At 44.0% G+C, this 23,821-nt stretch overlaps 1 protein-coding gene across 1 annotated transcript in view; it reads right to left on the reverse strand.

The window, feature by feature from the left end:
- Positions 1-22,331, reverse strand: part of NCS1 (neuronal calcium sensor 1) — a 36,558-nt gene extending 14,227 nt beyond the window's left edge. Inside the window, exons 1-3 of the mRNA XM_069942909.1 lie at positions 22,250-22,331; positions 22,055-22,079; positions 6,742-6,880 (exon numbers count right to left, since the gene is read on the reverse strand). Of these exons, the coding sequence (XP_069799010.1) occupies positions 6,742-6,880; positions 22,055-22,079; positions 22,250-22,331 (246 nt within the window). The remainder of the gene's footprint in view (positions 1-6,741; positions 6,881-22,054; positions 22,080-22,249) is intronic.
- Positions 22,332-23,821: the final 1,490 nt, after the last annotated feature.

The following is a 23,821-nucleotide window of genomic DNA, read 5'->3' on the forward strand; positions in this document are numbered from 1 at the left end:
GGATACAGGACTATATAGGGTATCTCTATATATAGTCTATTATAAAAGGATACAGGACTATATATGGTATCTCTGTATATAGTATACTAGAAAATGTACCCGGCGCTGCCCGGGTATAAAGTGTCAGTGTGTTAATTAGATTTGTTCTAAGGTGCCCAGGAGGCCAAGCTAAAGGTATTGTTTCATCTGAGTTAATCAGTGGAATTAGTGTAAACCTGTAGTGCATAGTTGGAGGGGTTCTGTATACCCACAATGTATAGTTTTTAGGGGTCTCGCATATCTGTAGTGCATAGTTGGGGGGGCTGTATACCTATAGTGTATAGTTGAGGGAGGTCCTGTATACCTGCAGTGTACAGTTGGTGAAGGTCCTGTATACCTGTACTGTATAGTTCGGGGGTCCTGTATACCTGTAGTATATAGTTGGTGCTGTATACCTGTAATGTATAGTTGGTGGAGGTCTTGTATACCTGTAGTTTATAGTTTGAGGGTCCTGGATACCTGTAGTGTATAATTGGTGGAGGTCTTGCATACCTGTAGTATATAGTTCGGGGGTCCTGTATACCTGTAGTAAATAGTTTGAGGGTCCTGTATAACTATAGTATAGAGTTAGTGGAGGTCCTGTATACCTGTAGTGTATAGTTTGGGGTCCTATATACCTGTAGTATATAGCTGGTGGAGTTCCTGTATACCTGTAGTATATTTGGGGTCCTGTATACTTGTAGTATAGAGTTGGTGAAGGTGCTGTATACCTGTATTATAGAGTTGGTGTAGGTCCTGTATACCTGTAGTGTATGGTTTTGAGGTCCTGTATACCTGTAGTGTATAGTTTGGGGTCCTATATACCTGTAGTATATAGTTGGTGGAGTTCCTGTATACCTGTAGTGTATAGTTTTGGGGTCCTGTATACCTGTAGTGTATAGTTTGGGGTCCTGTATACCTGTAGTATATAGTTGGTGGAGGTCCTGTATACCTGAAGTATATAGTTGGTGGAGGTCCTGTATACCTGTAGTATATAGTTTTGGGGTCCTATATACCTGTAGTGTAAAGTTTGGGGTCCTGTATACCTGTAGTATATAGTTTTGTGGAGGTCCCGTGCACTTGTAGTGTATAGTTTTGGGGTCCTGTATACCTGTAGTGTCCTGTATACCTGCAGGGTTGTATTTACCCGAATGGCAGTGTTATGCAGTCACAGTGTGTCGGTATTGGTCATGTCTGGTATGGGGGTGTTATCCAGTCACAGTATGGCGGTATTGGTCAGGTCTGGTGTGGCGGTGTTATCCAGTCACGGTATGGTGGTATTGGTCAGGTTTGGTATAGCGGTGTTATCCAGTCACAGTATGGCAGTATTGGTCAGGTCTGATATGATGGTGTTATCCAGTCACAGTATGGTGGTATTGGTCAGGACTGGTGTGGCGGTGTTACCCAGTCACAGTTTGCCGGTATTGGTCAGGTCTGGTATGGCAGTGTTATTCAGTCACAGTATGGCGGTATTGGTCAGGTCTGGTATGACAGTGTTATCCAGCACAGTATGGCGGTATTGGTCCGGTCTGGTATGGCAGTGTTATCCAGTCACAGTATGGCGGTATTGGTCAGGTCTGGTATGGCAGTGTTATCCAGCACAGTATAGCGGTATTGGTCAAGTCTGGTGTGGCGGTGTTATCCATTCACAGTATGGCGGTATTGGTCAGGTCTGGTATGACAGTGTTATCCAGCACAGTATAGCGGTATTGGTCAAGTCTGGTGTGGCGGTGTTATCCATTCACAGTATGGCAGTATTGGTCAGGTCTTATATGACAGTGTTATCCAGTCACAGTATGGCGGTATTGGTCAGGTCTGGTATGACAGTGTTATCCAGTCACAGTATGGCGGTATTGGTCAGGTCTGGTGTGGCAGTGTTATCCAGTCACAGTATGGCAGTATTGGTCAGGTCTGGTGTGGCAGTGTTATCCAGTCACAGTATGGAGGTATTGGTCAGGTCTGGTATAGAGGTGTTATCCAGTCACAGTATGGCGGTATTGGTCAGGTCTGGCAGTGTTATCCAGTCACAGTATGGCGGTATTGGTCAGGTCTGGTATGACAGTGTTATCCAGCACAGTATGGCAGTATTGGTCAGGTCTGGTGTAGCAGTGTTACCCAGTCACAGTTTGGTATACCTGTTGTGCCCTGTATATACATGTACTGTATAGATGCAGTAGGGGGCCCTGTATATACATATACTGTATAGATGGAGTAGGGGGTCCTGTATATACATGTACTGTATAGATGGAGTAGGGGGTCTACCAGTTATTACTGTGGATGTTGTGAGGCAGCTTCCCTAGCAACCATTGCTCCCTGTGAAAATGAAAGCAGTAATCCTATTGGTTGCTAAGGCTCCAACTGCCGTGTCTGCTGCAGCTAATTATATCACCTGTGTTTGCAGTGAGGAGGATTTTCCCATTCATCTCTATGGGGCGCCTCTCTTTCCCCTCCCCCTCCCCTCCTGTACATCTGGCGGGGACGGGACCTTCGCAATAACCTTCCCGGGCACCCAATGTATCTGTGTGCCAAATTTGGGGTCAAACGGTTCAGGCGTTTGGAAGTCTATAGAGGACAGACAGACAGAAGGACAGACAGACAGACTTTGATTTTTATGATATAGATTATATAAGGATACAGAACTATATATAGTATCTCTGTATATAGTATATTATATAAGGATACAGGACTATAAAGGGTATCTCTCTATATATGTAATATACTGTATTATATAGGAATACAGGACTATATAGGGTATCTCTATATATAGTATATTATATAAGGATACAGGACTATATATAGTATCTCTGTATATAGTGTATTATATCAGGATACAGGACTATATATAGTATCTCTGTATATATAGTATACTAGAAAATGTACCCGGCGCTGCCCAGGTATTAAGTATCAGTGTGTATAGGGGGTCCTGTATACCTGTAGTATAGAGTTGGTGGAGGTGCTGTATACCTGTAGTATAGAGTTGGTGGAGGTCTTGTATACCTCAAGTATATAGTTCGGGGGTCCTGTATACCTGTAGTGTATAGTTTGAGGGTCCTGTTTACCTGTAGTATATAGTTGGTGGAGTTCCTGTATACCTGTAGTGTATAGTTTGGGGTTCTGTATACCTGTAGTATAGAGTTGGTGGAATTGGTCAGGTCTGGTGTGGCGGTGTTATCCAGTCACAGTATGGTGGTATTGGTCAGGTCTTGTATGGAGGTGTTACCCAGTCACAGTATGGTGGTATTGGTCAGGTCTGGTATGGCAGATTCATCCAGTCACAGTATGGTGGTATTGGTAAGGTCTGGTATAGCGGTGTTATCCAGTCACTGTATGGCAGTATTGGTCAGCTCTGGTATGGCAGTGTTATCCAGTCACAGTAGGGCGGTATTGGTCAGGTCTAGTGGTGTTATCCAGTCACAGTATGGCAGTATTGGTCAGGTCTGGTATGGCGGTGTAATCAAGTCACAGTATGGCGGTATTGGTCAGGTCTGGTATAGCAGTGTTATCCAGTCACAGTGTGGCCGTATTGGTCAGGTGTGGTATGGCAGTGTTATCCAGTCACAGTGTGGCCGTATTGGTCAGGTCTGGTATGGCAGTGTTATCCAGTCACAGTGTGGTGGTATTGGTCAGGTCTAGTGTGGCGGTGTTATCCAGTCACAGTGTGGCGGTATTGGTCAGGTCTGGTGTGGCAGTGTTATTTGGTATGGTATGACTGGTGTGTTATCCAGTCACAGTATGGTGGTATTGGTCGGGTCTGGTATGAAGGTGTTACCCAGTCACAGTATGGTGGAATTGGTCAGGTCTGGTATGGTGTTGTTATCCAGTCACAGAATGGTGGTATTGGTCAGGTCTGGTGTGGCGGTGTTATCCAGTCACAGTATGGTGGTATTGGTCAGGTCTGGTATGGAGGTGTTACCCAGTCACAGTATGGCGGTATTGGTCAGGTCTGGTATGGCAGTGTTATCCAGTCACAGTATGGCGGTATTGGTCAGGTCTGGTGTGACTGTGTTAAATGTGATGTCTGGAGCTATTACCTACCAATCCTGATGCTAATTGGTGAGTGAGGATGGGGTGTCCTCAGGTTTAGCGCTTAGGGCAGCAGCAGCTGGTAATACTGCCCTGTATACATGTGCTGTGTAGTAGGAGTAGGGGGTCCTGTATACCTGTAATGTCCTATATTCATGTACTGTATAGATGGAGTAGGGGGTCCTGTATACCTGTACTGTATAGATGGAGTAGGGAGTCCTGTATACCTGTACTGTATAGATGGAGTAGGGGGTCCTGTATACATGTACTGTATAGATGGAGTAGGGGGTCCTGTATACATGTACTGTATAGATGGAGTAGGGGGTCCTGTATACATGTACTGTATAGATGGAGTAGGGGGTCCTGTATACATGTACTGTATAGATGGAGTAGGGTGTCCTGTATACCTGTACTGTATAGATGGAGTAGGGGGTCCTGTATATACATGTACTGTATAGATGGAGTAGGGGGTCCTGTATATACATGTACTGTATAGATGGAGTAGGGGGTCCTGTATACATGTACTGTATAGATGGAGTAGGGGGTCCTGTATACATGTACTGTATAAATGGAGTAGGGGGTCCTGTATACATGTACTGTATAGATGGAGTAGGGGGTCCTGTATACATGTACTGTATAGATGGAGTAGGGGGTCCTGTATACCTGTACTGTATAGATGGAGTAGGGGGTCCTGTATACCTGTACTGTATAGATGGAGTAGGGGGTCCTGTATACCTGTACTGTATAGATGGAGTAGGGGGTCCTGTATACCTATACTGTATAGATGGAGTAGGGGGTCCTGTATACCTGTAGTGCCCTATATATACATGTACTGTATAGATGGAGTAGGGGGTCCTGTATACATGTACTGTATAGATGGAGTAGGGGGTTCTGTATACATGTACTGTATAAATGGAGTAGGGGGTCCTGTATACCTGTACTGTATAGATTGAGTAGGGGGTCCTGTATACATGTACTGTATAGATGGAGTAGGGGGTCCTGTAAACCTATACTGTATAGATGGAGTAGGGGGTCCTGTATACCTGTAGTGCCCTGTATATACATGTACTGTATAGATGGAGTAGGGGGTCCTGTATATACATGTACTGTATAGATAGAGTAGGGGGTCCTGTATATACATGTACTGTATAGATAGAGTAGGGGGCCCTGTATATACATGTACTGTATAGATGGAGTAGGGGGTCCTGTATACATGTACTGTATAGATGGAGTAGGGGGCCCTGTATATACATGTACTGTATAGATGGAGTAGGGGGCCCTGTATATACATGTACTGTATAGATGGAGTAGGGGGTCCTGTATATACATGTACTGTATAGATGGAGTAGGGGGGCCTGTATACATGTACTGTATAGATGGAGTAGGGGGTCCTGTATATACATGTACTGTATAGATGGAGTAGGGGGTCCTGTATACATGTACTATATAGATGGAGTAGGGGGTCCTGTATACATGTACTGTATAGATGCAGTAGGGGGTCCTGTATACATGTACTGTATAGATGGAGTAGGGGGTCTACCAGTTATTTCTGTGGATGTTGTGAGGCAGCTTCCCTAGCAACCATTGCTCCCTGTGAAAATGAAAGCAGTAATCCTATTGGTTGCTAAGGCTCCAACTGCCGTGTCTGCTGCAGCTAATTATATCACCTGTGTTTGCAGTGAGGAGATTTTCCCATTCATCTCTATGGGGCGCCGCTCTTCCCCCTCCCCCTCCCCTCCTGTACATCTGGCGGGGACGGGACCTTCGCAATAACCTTCCCGGGCACCCAATGTATCTGTGGGCCAAATTTGCGGTCAAACGGTTCAGGCGTTTGGAAGTCTATAGAGGACAGACAGACGGACAGACAGACAGAAGGACAGACAGACAGACAGAAGGACAGACAGACAGACAGAAGGACAGACAGACAGACTTTGATTTTTATCATATAGATATAAGGATACAGGACTATATAGGGTATCGCTATATATAGTATATTATATAAGGATACAGGACTATATATGGTATATTATATAAGGATACAGGACTATATATAGTATCTCTGTATATATATTATATAAGGATACAGGACTATATATAGTATCTCTGTATATATATTATATAAGGATACAGGACTCTATATAGTATCTCTATATATAGTATATTATATAAGGATACAGGACTATATATAGTATCTCTGTATATATATTATATAAGGATACAGGACTCTACATAGTATCTCTCTATATAGTATATTATATAAGGATACAGGACTATATAGTATCTCTATATATAGTATATTATATAAGGATACAGGACTATATATAGTATCTCTGTATATATATTATATAAGGATACAGGACTCTATATAGTATCTCTCTATATAGTATATTATATAAGGATACAGGACTATATAGTATCTCTATATATAGTATATTATATAAGGATACAGGACTCTATATAGTATCTCTATATATAGTATATTATATAAGGATACAGGACTCTATATAGTATCTCTATATATAGTATATTATATAAGGATACAGGACTCTATATAGTATCTCTATATATAGTATATTATATAAGGATACAGGACTCTATATAGTATCTCTATATATAGTATATTATATAAGGATACAGGACTATATAGGGTATCTCTCTATATACAGTATATCATATTTAATAGGACTACAAGTGACTTACTTTGTTTTCATCAAAAACATTGAAGACAAAAGTAGCAAATTTGGTGGGGTCTCCGAAAGGGAAGAACTGCTTGTAAATCTTCTGGAAGCCGGCAGCGTCCAGTTGACCGCTAGGACAGTCTTTGATGAAGCCTTTATACCTGCAGGATGAAGAGGAAGAGGGTTACATACACCGCCATGGCACAGTGTAAATGTATATGGTCCTGGGGATCAGCTCTTAAAGAGTCACTGTCGTATTTTTTTTTTTTTGCAGAAATCAATAGTCCAGGCGATTTTAAGAAACTTTGTAATTGGGTTTATTAGCCAAATCTGCCATTATCTGCATGTAAAAAGCCTTTTCCCAGGTCCCCCCCTCCTTCCTCTTTTTCATCCACTCTGAAAAATCAGAAAATTGTGACTTGTTGCAGGAGACGTCCCCTGTCTGCTCTAGGGAGAGGGGAGGGGGGAGGAGGAAGGAGGGAGTTAGCCGGCAGCAGAAAGCAGATAACAGAGGATTACAGGCACAGAGCTGGGTGACAGCTGTAATCCGAGCTCAGACAGGTCACTGGTGACTGTCCAAGAACATAACGGGTGAGATATTTGTAGATTAACTCTTTGTTGTCCTGTTTTGGTCTTTTGTTTAGCTCTCTCCATAGGAGAACAATGAAGACAGGGGGGAGAGCTTCAAACTGCTTTTTCATGATAAAAATGCATTTTTCGGATAATAAACCCAATTACAAAGTTTCTTAAAATCGCCTGGACTATTGATTTCTGCAAAAAAAATTTTCACGACAGTGACACTTTAACCTTGGCAGACCCCACCCTGACTCTATCCATACCCTATATGACAGCGTCAGCCATCTGTAACACGTCAGGAGCTCAATATAACAGCAATGAGAAAAAACACATTAAACCTTCATCACTCGTATCCAGACATGTCATCTGTTTAGGGGTTGTGTCGCTTTAAATGTGCACAGTCAGGTAAATGACAAGGATATTAAATGTCACTGTAAATCCCAGTAAGTTCCGCCATCTTATTTTTTTATCTTTTCATTACAATTTTATCTACGGAAAGAGATATTAGATAGAGAGAGAGAGCGAGAGCAATATATATAATATAAAGAGAAATTATCACATGTATTGTGCACTACCAAGGTGGACGGGGGTGGGGAAGATATCATAGGAAATGGAGCCCCCAACCTGACCTACAACACCATGGAGCCCCTGACCTGCTCTACAACACCATGGAGTCCCTGACCTGCTCTACAACACCATGGAGCCCCTGACCTGCTCTACAACACCATGGAGCCCCTGACCTAACCTACAACACCATGGAGCCCCTGACCTGCTCTATAACACCATGGAGCCCCTGACCTGCTCTACAACACCATGGAGCCCCTGACCTGCTCTACAACACCATGGAGCCCCTGACCTGCTCTACAACACCATGGAGCCCCTGACCTGCTCTACAACACCATGGAGCCCCTGACCTGCTCTACAACACCATGGAGCCCCTGACCTGCTCTACAACACCATGGAGCCCCTGACCTGCTCTACAACACCATGGAGCCCCTGACCTGCTCTACAACACCATGGAGCCCCCGACCTGCTCTACAACACCATGGAGCCCCCAACCTGACCTACAACACCATGGAGCCCCCAACCTGACCTACAACACCATGGAGCCCCCAACCTGACCTACAACACCATGGAGCCCCTGACCTGCTCTACAACACCATGGAGCCCCCAACCTGACCTACAACACCATGGAGCCCCTGACCTGCTCTATAACACCATGGAGCCCCTGACCTGCTCTACAACACCATGGAGCCCTCAACCTGACCTACAACACCATGGAGCCCCTGACCTGCTCTACAACACCATGGAGCCCCTGACCTGCTCTACAACACCATGGAGCCCCCAACCTGACCTACAACACCATGGAGCCCCTGACCTGCTCTATAACACCATGGAGCCCCTGACCTGACCTACAACACCATGGAGCCCCTGACCTGACCTACAACACCATGGAGCCCCTGACCTGACCTACAACACCATGGAGCCCCTGACTTGACCTACAACACCATGGAGCCCCTGACTTGACCTACAACACCATGGAGCCCCTGACCTGACCTACAACACCATGGAGCCCCTGACTTGACCTATAACACCATGGAGCCCCTGACCTGACCTAAAACACCATGGAGCCCCTGACCTGACCTAAAACACCATGGGACCCCTGACCTGACAGTATAGCAATCAGCATGTGGTGTATAATGTATAGTAACTGTATAACCCTGATAACACAGCAGCTGGATATGTGATATATAAGTTACTGTACAGTATAGCAGCATGTGGTATATAATGTATAGTAACTGTATAACCCTGATAACACTGCAGCAGCTGGATATGTGATATGTAAGTTACTGTACAGTATAGCAGCATGTGGTGTATAATGTATAGTAACTGTATAACCCTGATAACACAGCAGCAGCTGGATATGTGATATATAAGTTACTGTAGGGTATAGAAGCATGTGGTATATAATGTATAGTAACTGTATAACCCTGATAACACAGCAGCTGGATATGTGATATATAAGTTACTGTACAGTATAGCAGCATGTGGTGTATAATGTATAGTAACTGTATAACCCTGATAACACAGCAGCAGCTGGATATGTGATATATAAGTTACTGTAGGGTATAGAAGCATGTGGTATATAATGTATAGTAACTGTATAACCCTGATAACACAGCAGCTGGATATGTGATATATAAGTTACTGTACAGTATAGCAGCATGTGGGGTATAATGTATAGTAACTGTATAACCCTGATAACACTGCAGCTGGATATGTGATATATAAGTTACTGTACAGTATAGCAGCATGTGGTATATAATGTATAGTAACTGTATAACTCTGATAACACAGCAGCTGGATATGTGATATATAAGTTACTGTACAGTATAGCAGCATGTGGTATATAATGTATAGTAACTGTATAACCCTGATAACACAGCAGCAGCTTGTAGATACAGGATGAAGATGCAGATCCCCATAATGCAGTAGCGTAGTAAAACAGGCTAGAAAAGAGAAGCAGGGCTGCATGCTGATTGTTATACTGCACAGTAACTTATATATCACATATCCATCTGCTGCTGTGTTATCAGGGTTATACAGTTACTATACATTATATACCACATGCTGCTAAACTGTACAGTAACTTATATATCACATATCCATCTGCTGCTATGTTATCAGGGTTATACAGTTACTATACATTATATACCACATGCTGATTGCTATACTGTACAGTAACTTATATATCACATATCCAGCTGCTGTGTTATCAGGGTTATACAGTTACTATACATTATACCCCACATGCTGCTATACTGTACAGTAACTTATATATCACATATCCAGCTGCTGTGTTATCAGGGTTATACAGTTACTATACATTATACACCACATGCTGATTGCTATACTGTACAGTAACTTATATATCACATATCCAGCTGCTATGTTCAGTATAGCAATCAGCATGTGGTGTATGATGTATATTAACTGTATAACCCTGATAACACAGCAGCTGGATATGTGATATATAAGTTACTGTGAAGTATAGCAATCAGCATGTGGTGTATAATGTATAGTAAGTGCATAACCCTGATAACACAGCAGCAGCAGCTTGTAGATACAGGATGGAGATGCAGATCCCCATAATGCAGTAGCGTAGTACAACAGGCTAGAATAGAGACACAGAGGTCTGTGTGGTCACATGACAGCAATGGGGATGGGGTGTGTGTTCAGCATGGACCAATCAGGAAGTGAGAATCACAAAGCTGTGCAGGACAACGACAGAAACTTTATATACAGCAGTGTGAGTGCAGGCACAATATAATATCTGTGTGTATAGCTGAGTGTGAGTGCAGGCACATTATAGCAGCAGTGTGTATAGCTGAGTATGAGTGAAGGCAGATTACAGCAGCAGTGCGTATAGCTGAGTGTGAGTGCAGGCACATTATAGCAGCAGTGTGTATAGCCGAGTATGAGTGCAGGCAGATTATAGCAGCAGTGCGTATAGCCGAGTGTGAGTGCAGGCACAATATAGCAGCAGTGTGTATAGCTGAGTGTAAGTGCAGGTACATTATAGCAGCAGTGCCTGCACTCAGCTATACACGGCAGCATCTTCAAATTCTATGGGCTAAAAACCACCCCAACCTGGACCCAATGGAACAGAGTGCCGCATAGTGGGGGAAACGTGAATAAGAGCGATGCTCCGGCCTGCTGTCCCGCTTACGATAACAGAGAACAGATGCCTCCTCTATTCACCATCGCTGCCCGTATCTCACTTCCTCCTTCCAGCTCCTAATTAAACAAAAACTGGAAAACACCCAAATTCACCCCAAACCGCATGAAATACAAAAATGCATAACACACGCAGTGCGCCAGAGCCTGGAAAACACTGAGTGTGGGAGGAACAGTCTGTCCGTCTGTGGTGGAATCTGTCAGCTCTGCGGAGGGGAACAGAGTTATCTGTATGTAGTGCTGAGAGTGTATCACACATGATAAGGATTAGATACACTAGACTTGCTCAGATACAGCTCAGCACACTGTGTCACAGGACTAGATACAGGCTTAGTATTCTAGGTACACTTGTTGATCCAATCAGTGGCATATATATCCGGCTGTATATACGTATAGGCACCGGGGAATATATACAACGGCGGCTCTGGATACACAACATGAGCCATGTCTGCATTACTGCGAGGCTTGTATACAGTAGATGACTCAGGAGCGGGATTTATGGTGGATACAATACTGCAGGTACACACGACTCCATACACCATCCAAATACATGTCATCTCCATCCGCAAGTCACATGATCTAATCCGTAAACACAGCTGTTATTCCTCAGATGGAATCTGGATCAGTCATCAACGTTTTATAAGAGTCCACAGAAGAATACATACGGTATATGGTATAACCTGGGGATCTCCTGTATATAATTATATATGTACAGCTGGTATAACCTGGGGATGTCCTGTATATAATTATATATGTACAGCTGGTATAACCTGGGGATCTCCTGTATATAATTATATATGTACAGCTGGTATAACCTGGGTATATCCTGTATATAATTATATAAGTACAGCTGGTATAACCTGGGGATCTCCTGTATATAATTATATATGTACAGCTGCTACAACCTGGGTATATACTGTATAATAATATATATACAGCTGGTATAACCTGTGTGTATATCCTGTATATAATTATATATGTACAGCTGGTGTAACCTGGGTATCTCCTGTATATAATGATATATATACAGCTGGTATAACCTGGAGTATATACTGTATATAATTATATATGTACAGCTGGTATAACCTGGGTATATACTGTATATAATTATATATGTACAGATGGTATAACCTGGGGATCTCTGCACAGGGTGGTCTACAGCACTGTACTTTGACCCAGGAAGTCTCCCTCACCTTCCAAATCATAGTAGATCCACTTCGGGCTGGGGCTTTCATCAGGGGACAGGACTGTGGAGGTAATCTCTTTATAGCTGTAACCCCTCTCTCCCCAGGCAAAGAGAGTGCTGCTATACTGTGCTCACGTATGTCCTGCTCATTCCCTCCTGCTCATACTCTCTGCAGTCTCTGTCAGCCCCTGTGTTTCCCATTCTCTCCATTCCTACTATAATGTGCCTGCACTTACACTCAGCTATACACACTGCTGCTATAAACTGCCTGCACTCACACACAGATATTATATTGTGCCTGCAATCACACTGCTGTATATGAAGTTTCTGTCACTGTCCTCCTGCACAGCTTTGTGATTCTCACTTCCTGATTGGTCCATGCTGAACACACCCCCCCTTCCCCATTGCTGTCATGTGACCACACAGGCCTGTGTGTCTCTATTCTAACCTGTTGTACTACGCTACTGCATTATGGGGATCTGCATCTCCATCCTGTATCTACAAGCTGCTGCTGCTGTGTTATCAGGGTTATGCACTTACTATACATTATAAACCACATGCTGATAGCTATACTTCACAGTAACTTATATATCACATATCCAGCTGATGTGTTATCAAGGTTATACAGTTACTATACATTATACACCACATGCTGATTGTTATACTGTACAGTAACTTATATATCACATATCCAGCTGCTGCTGTGTTACCAGGGTTATACAGTTACTATACATTATACACCACATGCTGCTATACTGTACAGTAACTTATATATCACATATCCAGCTGCTGTGTTATCAGGGTTATACAGTTACTATACATTATATACCACATGCTGCTATACTGTACAGTAACTTATATATCACATATCCAGCTGCTGCTGTGTTACCAGGGTTATACAGTTACTATACATTATACACCACATGCTGCTATACTGTACAGTAACTTATATATCACATATCCAGCTGCTGTGTTATCAGGGTTATACAGTTACTATACATTATACACCACATGCTGCTATACTGAACAGTAACTTATATATCACATATCCAGCTGCTGTGTTATCAGGGTTATACAGTTACTATACATTATACACCACATGCTGCTATACTGTACCGTAACTTATATATCACATATCCAGCTGCTGTGTTATTAGGGTTATACAGTTACTATAGATTGTACATCACATGCTGCTATACTGTACAGTAACATATATCACATATCCAGCTGCTGTGTTATCTGGGTTATACAGTTACTATACATTATATACCACATGCTGCTATACTGTACAGTAACTTATATATCATATCCAGCTGCTGCTGTGTTATCAGGATTATACAGTTACTATACATTATATACCATATGCTGCTATACTGTACAGTAACTTATATATCACATATCCAGCTGCTGCTGTGTTATCAGGGTTATACAGTTACTATACAGTATACACCACATGCTGCTATACTGTACAGTAACTTATATATCATATATCCAGCTGCTGTGTTATCAGGGTTATACAGTTACTATACATTATACCCCACATGCTGCTATACTGTACAGTAATTTATATATCACATATCCAGCTGCTGCTGTGTTATCAGGGTTATACAGTTACTATACATTATACCCCACATGCTGCTATACTGTACATTAACTTATATATCACATATCCAGCTGCTGTGTTATCAGGGTTATACAGTTACTATACATTATACCCCACATGCTGCTATACTGTACAGTAACTTATATATCACATATCCAGCTGCTGTGTTATCAGGGTTATACAGTTACTATACATTATATACCACATGCTGCTATACTGTACAGTAACTTATATATCACATATCCAGCTGCTGCTGTGTTATCAGGGTTATACAGTTACTATACATTATACCCCACATGCTGCTATACTGTACAGTAACTTATATATCACATATCCAGCTGCTGTGTTATCAGGGTTATACAGTTACTATACATTATACCCCACATGCTGCTATACTGTACAGTAACTTATATATCCCATATCCAGCTGCTGCTGTGTTATCAGGGTTATACAGTTACTATACATTATACACCACATGCTGCTATACTGTACAGTAACTTATATATCACATATCCAGCTGCTGTGTTATCAGGGTTATACAGTTACTATACATTATATACCACATGCTGCTATACTGTACAGTAACATATATATCCAGCTGCTGTGTTATCAGGGTTATACAGTTACTATACATTATATACCACATGCCGATTGCTATACTGTACAGTAACGTATATATCACATATCCAGCTGCTGTGTTATCAGGGTTATACAGTTACTATACATTATATACCACATGCTGCTATACTGTACAGTAACTTATATATCACATATCCAGCTGCAGTGTTATCAGGGTTATACAGTTACTATAGATTATATACCACATGCTGCTATACTGTACAGTAACTTATATATCACATATCCAGCTGCTGCTGTGTTATCAGGGTTATACAGTTACTATACATTATATACCACATGCTGCTATACTGTACAGTAACTTATATATCACATATCCAGCTGCTGTGTTATCAGGGTTATACAGTTACTATACATTATATACCACATGCTGCTATACTGTACAGTAATTTATATCACATATCCAGCTGCTGTGTTATCAGGGTTATACAGTTACTATACATTATACCCCACATGCTGCTATACTGTACAGTAACTTATATATCACATATCCAGCTGCTGCTGTTTTATCAGGGTTATACAGTTACTATACATTATACCCCACATGCTGCTATACTGTACAGTAACTTATAATATCACAGATTCTGCTGCTTCTCATTGTTTCATCTCTTCTACATGTTATTCAGAATAATAATCAGTATATTTGGGGGGTGGAATGAATTGTCTGCAGATTAATGATTTCTTATGGGAAAATTTGCTTTGGTGTAAGAGTGACTTGGATTACAAGCGCCGTCCTGGAACGGATTATGCTCCTAATCCAAGGCACCACTGTGTATACGAGGCTGCCTCCGCAGATACACAGTGGCAGATGGACGGCAGCGGGAGTGTATGTCAGTTTCCATTCATTTAGCATCGGGGAGGTAGGGAGCGATCTGTCACAGATCCGGCTGCACAGTATACAATCGCCACAAGGACATTTCTCAGGAAACCTTATATCCATAAACATCAGCCTTTGTGGCACGAGACTTCCTACAGATAGGTGACAACCATAGACGGCAGTAAGAAGCAGTGCAGCCTGCCAGGCCTGAGGTGCTCGCTGCCCCACACATGGCTGCTTCCCCAGGCGTAGGCGCAGGTTCACACTCATCCTCTTGGCGCTGTAATTACTAAGCAGATACCGAAATAGACAAAGCTGAAGGTTCAAATAACACAGTGGATGTCAGGGAAGGAGAGCAGGCCTGTTATTATTATCATCCTTACTGCACTGGAGGAATGGGGACAGGTCAGGGAGACAGCCATGATGCACCCAGTCGTCATAGAAACCCAAGAGCATCGCAGCAATTTACTGTCTGGCCTGCTGCTCCTCGTCTGTCGTTTTACATTGTTGTGTATGAGAGATGTGCATGTTATGTCTGCCCAATCACCTAGTGACAGGATGGTCCGAGAAGGGACAGGACTCATACAGAAGGAGATTCCCTGTAAGGAGGAGGACGGGTACTCTCAGGACTGCCAAAGGCCCCAGAGATCAGACCATCAATGATCATAGTCCCTTTACTCATAGGATCAGCGGTGGTCCCAAAGATCAGACCATCAATGATCATGGTCCCTTCACTCATAGGATCAGCGGTGGTCCCAGAGATCAGACCACCCATGATCATGGTCCCTTCACTCATAGGATCAGCAGTGGTCCCAGAGATCAGACCACCCATGATCATGGTCCCTTCACTCACAGTATCAGCGGCGGTCCCAGAGATCAGAACACCCATGATAATGGTCCCTTCACTCATAGGATCAGCGGTGGTCCCAGAGATCAGACCACCCATGATCATGGTCCCTTCACTCATAGGATCAGCGGTGGTCCCAGAGATCAGACCACCCATGATCATGGTCCCTTCACTCATAGGATCAGCGACGGTCCCAGAGATCAGACCACCCATGATAATGGTCCCTTCACTCATAGGATCAGCGGTGGTCCCAGAGATCAGACCATCAATGATCATAGTCCCTTTACTCATAGGATCAGCGGTGGTCCCAGAGATCAGACCACCCATGATAATGGTCCCTTCACTCATAGGATCAGCGGTGGTCCCAAAGATCAGACCATCAATGATCATAGTCCCTTTACTCATAGGATCAGCGGTGGTCCCAGAGATCAGACCACCCATGATCATGGTCCCTTCACTCACAGGATCAGCCACGGTCCCAGAGATCAGACCACCCATGATCATGGTCCCTTCACTCATAGGATCAGCAACGGTCCCAGAGATCAGACCATCCATGATCATGGTCCCTTCACTCATAGGATCAGCAACGGTCCCAGAGATCAGACCATCCATGATCATGGTCCCTTTATTCTCAGGATCAGCAGTGGTCCCGGAGATCAGACCATCCATCTCCACTCATAGGATCGGCGGGGTTGCAGAGAACAGAGTAAATAGACCAATGCTCTGCTTCTGATAACTGGGCTCATCCTGCTCCTTCATCTGTATGAATCCCTGGCTTGTGCAGCTCTGTGTGGATTATAGTGAGTTCTCTGTAGATCTCTCTAGCTGCTCAGGTGGCTCTCGGCTTCTCTTTGTATAGCTCGGTTTTTATATGCTGTAGTTGTTGCTGTTTTGCTCGGTTTATCTTACAGTCGGTTCCCCTTTTTTTGCCGTGCCTCCTGGTTAGTCCCGACTTTCCATTTCCACTCTATCATCTATGGTCCCTGTTTCAGGGGAGATGCCTCTTTCATCCGTGTAGTGGCAGCTGCTGGCACTGGTGGAGGGCTTGCCTTGGCCAGTGGATAATATCCTGCTCATAACCTGCGCCTGCAAAACTACAACTCCCAGCATGCAGCTGCAGTGTCCTCAGTAGTTTTCCCAAACATCCGGCTTATTGGCACTTGCAGAACTACAACCCCCAGCATGCCCTGACAGCCTTACAATTCTATTAGTCTTCCTGTAGCTCTGTGTTCCCAGCCTCCCTGCCAGACTATGACTGCAACGTTCTCCAACCTGTGGTCCTCCAGCTATTGCAGAACTACATCCCCCATCATGTCCTAAGAGCCTGGGCATTGTAGTTTAGCAGCAGTTGGCTGGGGATGAGTGGTGTACGGTGCTGGCACATCCTCCAGCACTGCGGCTGCCCCCACCCCCGCCCGTTATAAATACATATTGCATCACACTGAGTCATTATACACAGCTCTGTGGGATGAATATTTGATAAGTGCATTACATGTCTCCCCATCGCTCCCAACCCTCTCCGGTCTCCAGCAGCGGCGGCTGCCATTACAGCGGAGGCGCAGGGAACCATGCTACAACCCTCCCCGGACACGGACCGCTGCACTCAATTACGGCCCTCACTTCACTGCCGCGCTCCGGGGGTCTCGGTAACAGACAGTGGGGGGAGGGGCCCTTCAATCCAAAGGTCCATACCATTACTTCTATATCAGTCTCACTAAATACTATCAGCATTTTTATATAAAGTCAAAACTATAGAATTCTTCCTACCAATAAAACTGATAGAACAGGCCGGCTCCACACAGCGCTTATGCAATGCGTTCTTTTTATCCATTCTATGCAAAAAAAAACCCGGATGCATTTGTTTTCTATCGACTTCCATCATTAAAAAAAAAAGGAAAAAAAACGCATCCTCTTTTTTCGTGTACTCAAAAATGTAGACAATCCTGTTATTGTGTACACTAAAAAAACTGATGTGTTTTGATCCGTTTTTTATAATGGAAGTCAATAGAAAAACGGATTAAACACAGATGCACACAAATACATCAGGTTATTTTACATAAAATGAATGAACAAAACCAATATCAAAAATGTAGTGTGAACCCAGCCTTAGGGATCCCTGACCCGACTCCGAGGGACGCCCCGAAACCAATGAACCCTCCCACTCACTTTCTCCCAATATTTACTTGTAGTCATTAAATCGCAGGACGCAATTCACGGACGGAAACGCCTGAGCATTGTATTGCTGACGGAGATAGGACATAGAGAACTATAGTAGCCTCATGTTGGTTGCCGCTTTGTGTTGTTACATCTTGTAGCTGGACGTTTCTATGGTAACTGAGACTATTATAAAACATCGAGTATGTGCACAGATGCAGAGTTCGGCCGGGTTCACACTGCGTTTTTGCAACCTGCTCAATGTATCCGTTTTTAATTGGTTACTTTTAAACGGAGAAAAAAACGTAGTCAATAGCACTTTTGTGTCTGTTAAAAAAAAAACGCATCCGTTTCGATCCTTTTTTTTTTTGTTTTTTTAATAATGGAAGTCAATGGAAAAACTGATCCAAAGGGATGACACACAAATACAACCGTTTTTCCATCCGTTTTTTTTTTCTTCATAAAACGTATACGTTAAATGGATTGCAAAAACGCAGCGTGAACCCAGCCTAATACTGTTGACTGATGGGAGCATGGCGGCTAGTCAGCAGAAAAGGGGCAACTGCAGCAGCTTACTACATACAGACAGCCGCAACACAGTCCCAAACCCAGCCGCAGCACATCCCTCCTGCCCTGATGGTCTGTTACACTGTATCAGTCCAGAGGAAGCTCTACACTGGTTACATATATACGTTATCTGGTAGAGATATCAGGAACACGCTGAGAATGATGGCTGCCACCTCGCAGATAACTCATCATGGACTAGAAACATGGACGGACATAAATGCAGGGACAAACCATTAATAACATCTGTAATACACAATCATCGTAATAATCGTCTGTCCCTGCACTTATATACAGGTTTCTCCTAAATTATGAGATATTTGTGAGGTGCCGGCCATTATTCCCAGCTTAGCTATTGTTTAGGTCACTGTCAGGCTGTACGGCTCACACTCCCGTCTATATTCTGCAAGGTGACAGCCCAGACATCATACAGAAGCATCAGGTCAGGTGGCAGATAACATAGAAGAACTGCCCCCTGGATATCTATACATCACATACACCATAGAAGATCTCCCTCTCCATCCTGCATATCAAATGAATATATATATACAGTATATACAGTGTGTATATGTATATATATATTATATATATTCATATTCACACACACACACATGACATATATAGATCTGCCTCTAAAAATAAATTACAAAAGATTTAGTTCCCAAATATACAGATGACAGGCGGCTGCAGAAGAGAAACCAGGCGGCCCCCTGTCTACTGAGGCTCCCACCAAAACAACCCTCCGCAGGACAGCAGTGATGGTAGAAATAACCTGCAGCTATCGCTCCCCTCGTGGAACCCATACACTCATCATTAATGCCTGTGCTGGAATCACACCCCCTATACAGAGGGACACTGTGACATCATATACATCACACATATACAGTCAGTATCACACACCCTGTACAGGGGGACACTGTGACATCATATACATCACACATATACTGTCAGTATCACACACCCTGTACAGGGGGACACTGTGACATCATATACATCACACATATACTGTCAGTATCACACACCCTGTACAGGGGGACACTGTGACATCATATACATCACACATATACTGTCAGTATCACACACCCTGTACAGGGGGACACTGTGACATCATATACATCACACATATACTGTCAGTATCACACACCCTGTACAGGGGGACACTGTGACATCATGTACATCTATATCATGAAAATGAAAGTCGGTTTGTCTGTCTGTCTGTCCCCTATAGACTTCCAAACGCCTAAACCGTTTGGCCCACAGATACATTGGGTGCCCGGGAAGGTTAGAGTGAAGGTCCCGTCCCCGCCAGATTTACAGGAGAGGAGGGGGAGGGGGAAGAGCGCCCCATAGAAATGAATGGGAAAATCTCCCCACTGCACACACAGGTGATATAATTAGCTGCAGCAGAAATGGCAGTTGGAAGACTCAGCAACCAATAGGATTAATACTTTCATTTTCACAGGGAGCTGGAATCTAATTGGTTGCTAGGGCAGCTGCCTCACAACAGATCCACAGAAATATATGGTAGACCCCCTACTCCAACTATACAGTACAGGTATTCAGGACATTACAGGTATACAGGACCCCCAAAACTATACACTACAGGTATACAGGACCTCCACCAACTATACACTACAGGTATACAGGACTCCCAAAACTATACACTACAGGTATACAGGACCTTCACCAACATAATACTACAGGTATACAGGACCCCTCGAACCAGGCTGTATATAACACTGCCAACGTTTTATATAACCAGGCTCTGTATATAACTCTGCCAATGTTGTATATAACCAGGCTGTATACAACACTGGCAATGTTGTATATAACCAGGCTCTGTATAAAGTCTTATCACAAGAAATCTCAGTTTGGTTTATTTCTAATGTGCATTAGCTACAATTTACATAAACAGTTTAGCAATGTTGAGGTACATAGTGTATATAGAGGTATATAGGGCTCCTGACGATTTCCCTTAAAAAAAAAAAAAAAAAAACAACTTTATACCCGGGCAGCGCGGGGTACATTTTCTGGTCGCACATTTAAGGTCAGTATCACACAAGCGTGTTACATCATCAGAGCCATGGTCAGGCTGGACATCCAGAATACAGATGCAGGAACTATAGCAGTCTGTACTGTAATGCAGCTTGGTAAACATGGGTGTGGGGAGACGCAGCTTACACTGGGCGGTGCAGGTGACAAGGCAACCATCAAGTCCTGTTCATTGGCAAGCCTGTACTGAAACCACCAAATGGAGGCGAAAATGACACAGATGAATGACTGGTCTAAGATTTCACAATGCATTCAGCAGCTGGCTATCACAAATGTAGTGTGACAAGAGCCTAAGGGTATGGTCACATGTACTGTATCCGCAGCAGATTTTACGTTATGAGTTTGCAGCAAAATCTGCTGTGCATACCTGACCATTAACTTCAATTGGATGATATACTGGCAGCGGGATGAAAAAAGTCGGCGTCCTTAACCTCCGCCGCAGCGCACTGATTGGCTGAGCGCTGGGAGCCACCTGGAGCCTCCAAAGCAAGCCAGAGCAGGGTCCCATTAAAGTATGTATCCAGCCCGTGCGGGGAATGACAATCATCCCATTGAAGTAATTGGGCATGAATCCGCAGTGGATTTCACTTCGAACTCACATTGTAAAAAACGCTGCCGATACGGTAAGGGTATGTTCACACTAAGTAAAACAGGCGGAATTTTCCGCCGCGGAATCCCGCTGTGCTCAGTGTGTCATAGCATGTCTATGGGAGAGCGGCACCCGTTGCTGTGGCTCTCCGCTCAAAGAAGTGGCATGTCACTTCTTTGAGCGGAGAGCAGCAGCTGGGGAGGAGCGCGCTCTCCCAGAGACGGGCTATGACACACAGGGCACAGCGGGATTCCGACTGTTTTACTCAGTGTGAACATACCCTAAGTGTGAACGTACCCTAATGGTGCGTTTACACAGACAGATTTACTGAAGCCAAAGCCAGAAGGAGACTATAAACAGGGAACAGGTCATAAAGAAAAAAAAGACTGAGATTTATCTTCTTCTTAAATCCATTCCTGGCTTTGGCTTCACAAATCTCAGATAATCTGTGCGTTTAAACACACCATAAAATGGAATTTAGGGAGCAGGGTGTCTGTTAAGTGTAGCTGCACCTTATACATGTACATTAGGGTTCTCACATGCAAAATAAGAGACAAAAATGTGGTGACTTACCACTGCTGCACTTCCTTCTCTGTAACTGCAAGACACAAAACAAGCAGATTAGACATTAGACTGCAAGCTCCTCTGTACCCCCCATCAGACCTCACAGGGCGCAGCGGCGTCTGCCCCATCCCAGGATCAATCATTAACACCCCAGGGAGTTTTATCAATGAATCACAGAGCTTTCTGGAATCATCTAACAGAAACCTGGATTATAAATCAAGTCGAGGAGGAACTCTGGGCGTCTGGGCAGCGGTTCACCGGTATCCCTCCTCCCCAGCAGCAACATAGCTCACGTTATTATGACTCACTTCAACAATAAAACCCACATCTATCTCACTCTGAGCTGGGCACAACTCCCAGACATCACTCACTAGTACTGGGGTCTCCAGCTGGTCCAGAACTTCAAGGATCAGCACATCCTAGCAGCTGCAGCCAGTCAATTCGGGAAGCCCCTCCAGCAGCTTCCTGCCTCTGACCCGCTCGCTGTCAGCAAGTGCAATAGCGGAGGCGGCGAATGAGAAGCAAGCGAGCACTCATCTGAGGTTGCCGCTCGCTTGCTCCACACCATTGGCTCATGTAATAGGGACTTAAAGGAGAAGTACGGGAAAAATGTATTGCCCCCCAAAAGATAAACAAATCCCCAATATACACTTATTTTGGAAAATGCACATAAAGTGCTTTTTTCTCTGCACTTACTACTGCATCAAGGCTTCACTTCCTGGATAGCATGATGATGTCACTTCCTGGATAGCATGGTGATGTCACTTCCTGGATAGCATGGTGATGTCACTTCCTGGATAACATGGTGATGTCACGACTCCCAGAGCTGTGTGGGCTGTGGCTTCTGGAGAGGATGATGGCAGGGGGATGCTCAGTGTCCCTCCAGTGCCCTGTGTCCCTCAGTGTCCCCCTGCCATCATCCTCTCCAGCAGCCACAGCCTGCACAGCTCTGGGAGTCGGGTCGTGACATCACCATGTTATCCAGGAAGTGACATCACCATGTTATCCAGGAAGTGCCATCAACATGCTATCCAGGAAGTGCCATCAACATGCTATCCCTGAAGTGACATCACCATGTTATCCAGGAAGTGACATCACCATGTTATCCAGGAAGTGAAGCCTTGATGCAGTAGTAAGTGCAGGGAAAAAAGCACTTTATAAGTATTTCCTGTAAGAAGTGTATATTGGGGATTATAAGTGGAATCCGCGCTTATTTTTATATGTATTCCACCTGTAAAATATGTAGAGCAATGTCCCGTTGTGTTCAATGGGATTTCCGCTCTGTTGTTCACATGGTGGAATTTACATGCAGAATGTTCCGCCGTGGATCCGCTTTCCGCCCATGGAATTGACATGCTGAAGAAGAGGAAACTTCAAGCAGAAAACTTTCCTCTTCCTCAATGTGAACATCGGCTTGTAGACAGGTATCAGAACACTGATGAATGGCAGCAGGGGGGGGGCACATTGCCTAGTAATGCTTTACCATGCAGACAGGGTCCCGTCCCTTGTGCTGGTCTTGGGCCGTGCTACAGACCCCTGGTCGGCCCCTTATTTTGGGAGTTTGGGAGGGGTGTGTTGGATTCCCAACAAAATTATGTAACCTGCGGGGGTGGATGCTGCGTATAGACCGGTTTCAGATTGCTCTATTGAGCAGTGTCCTGACCAGTCTTCTCATTGTCTCTGACCCGCATGTACCGCAGACAGAGATCCCCGGTCTGAACTACAGATCTGGCACAAGTTGCCTTGTTTGATCTTCACCATCTGGTGGATTTACAG

Source organism: Dendropsophus ebraccatus, chromosome 10, assembly GCF_027789765.1.
Source record: "Dendropsophus ebraccatus isolate aDenEbr1 chromosome 10, aDenEbr1.pat, whole genome shotgun sequence".
Taxonomy (NCBI): domain Eukaryota; kingdom Metazoa; phylum Chordata; class Amphibia; order Anura; family Hylidae; genus Dendropsophus; species Dendropsophus ebraccatus.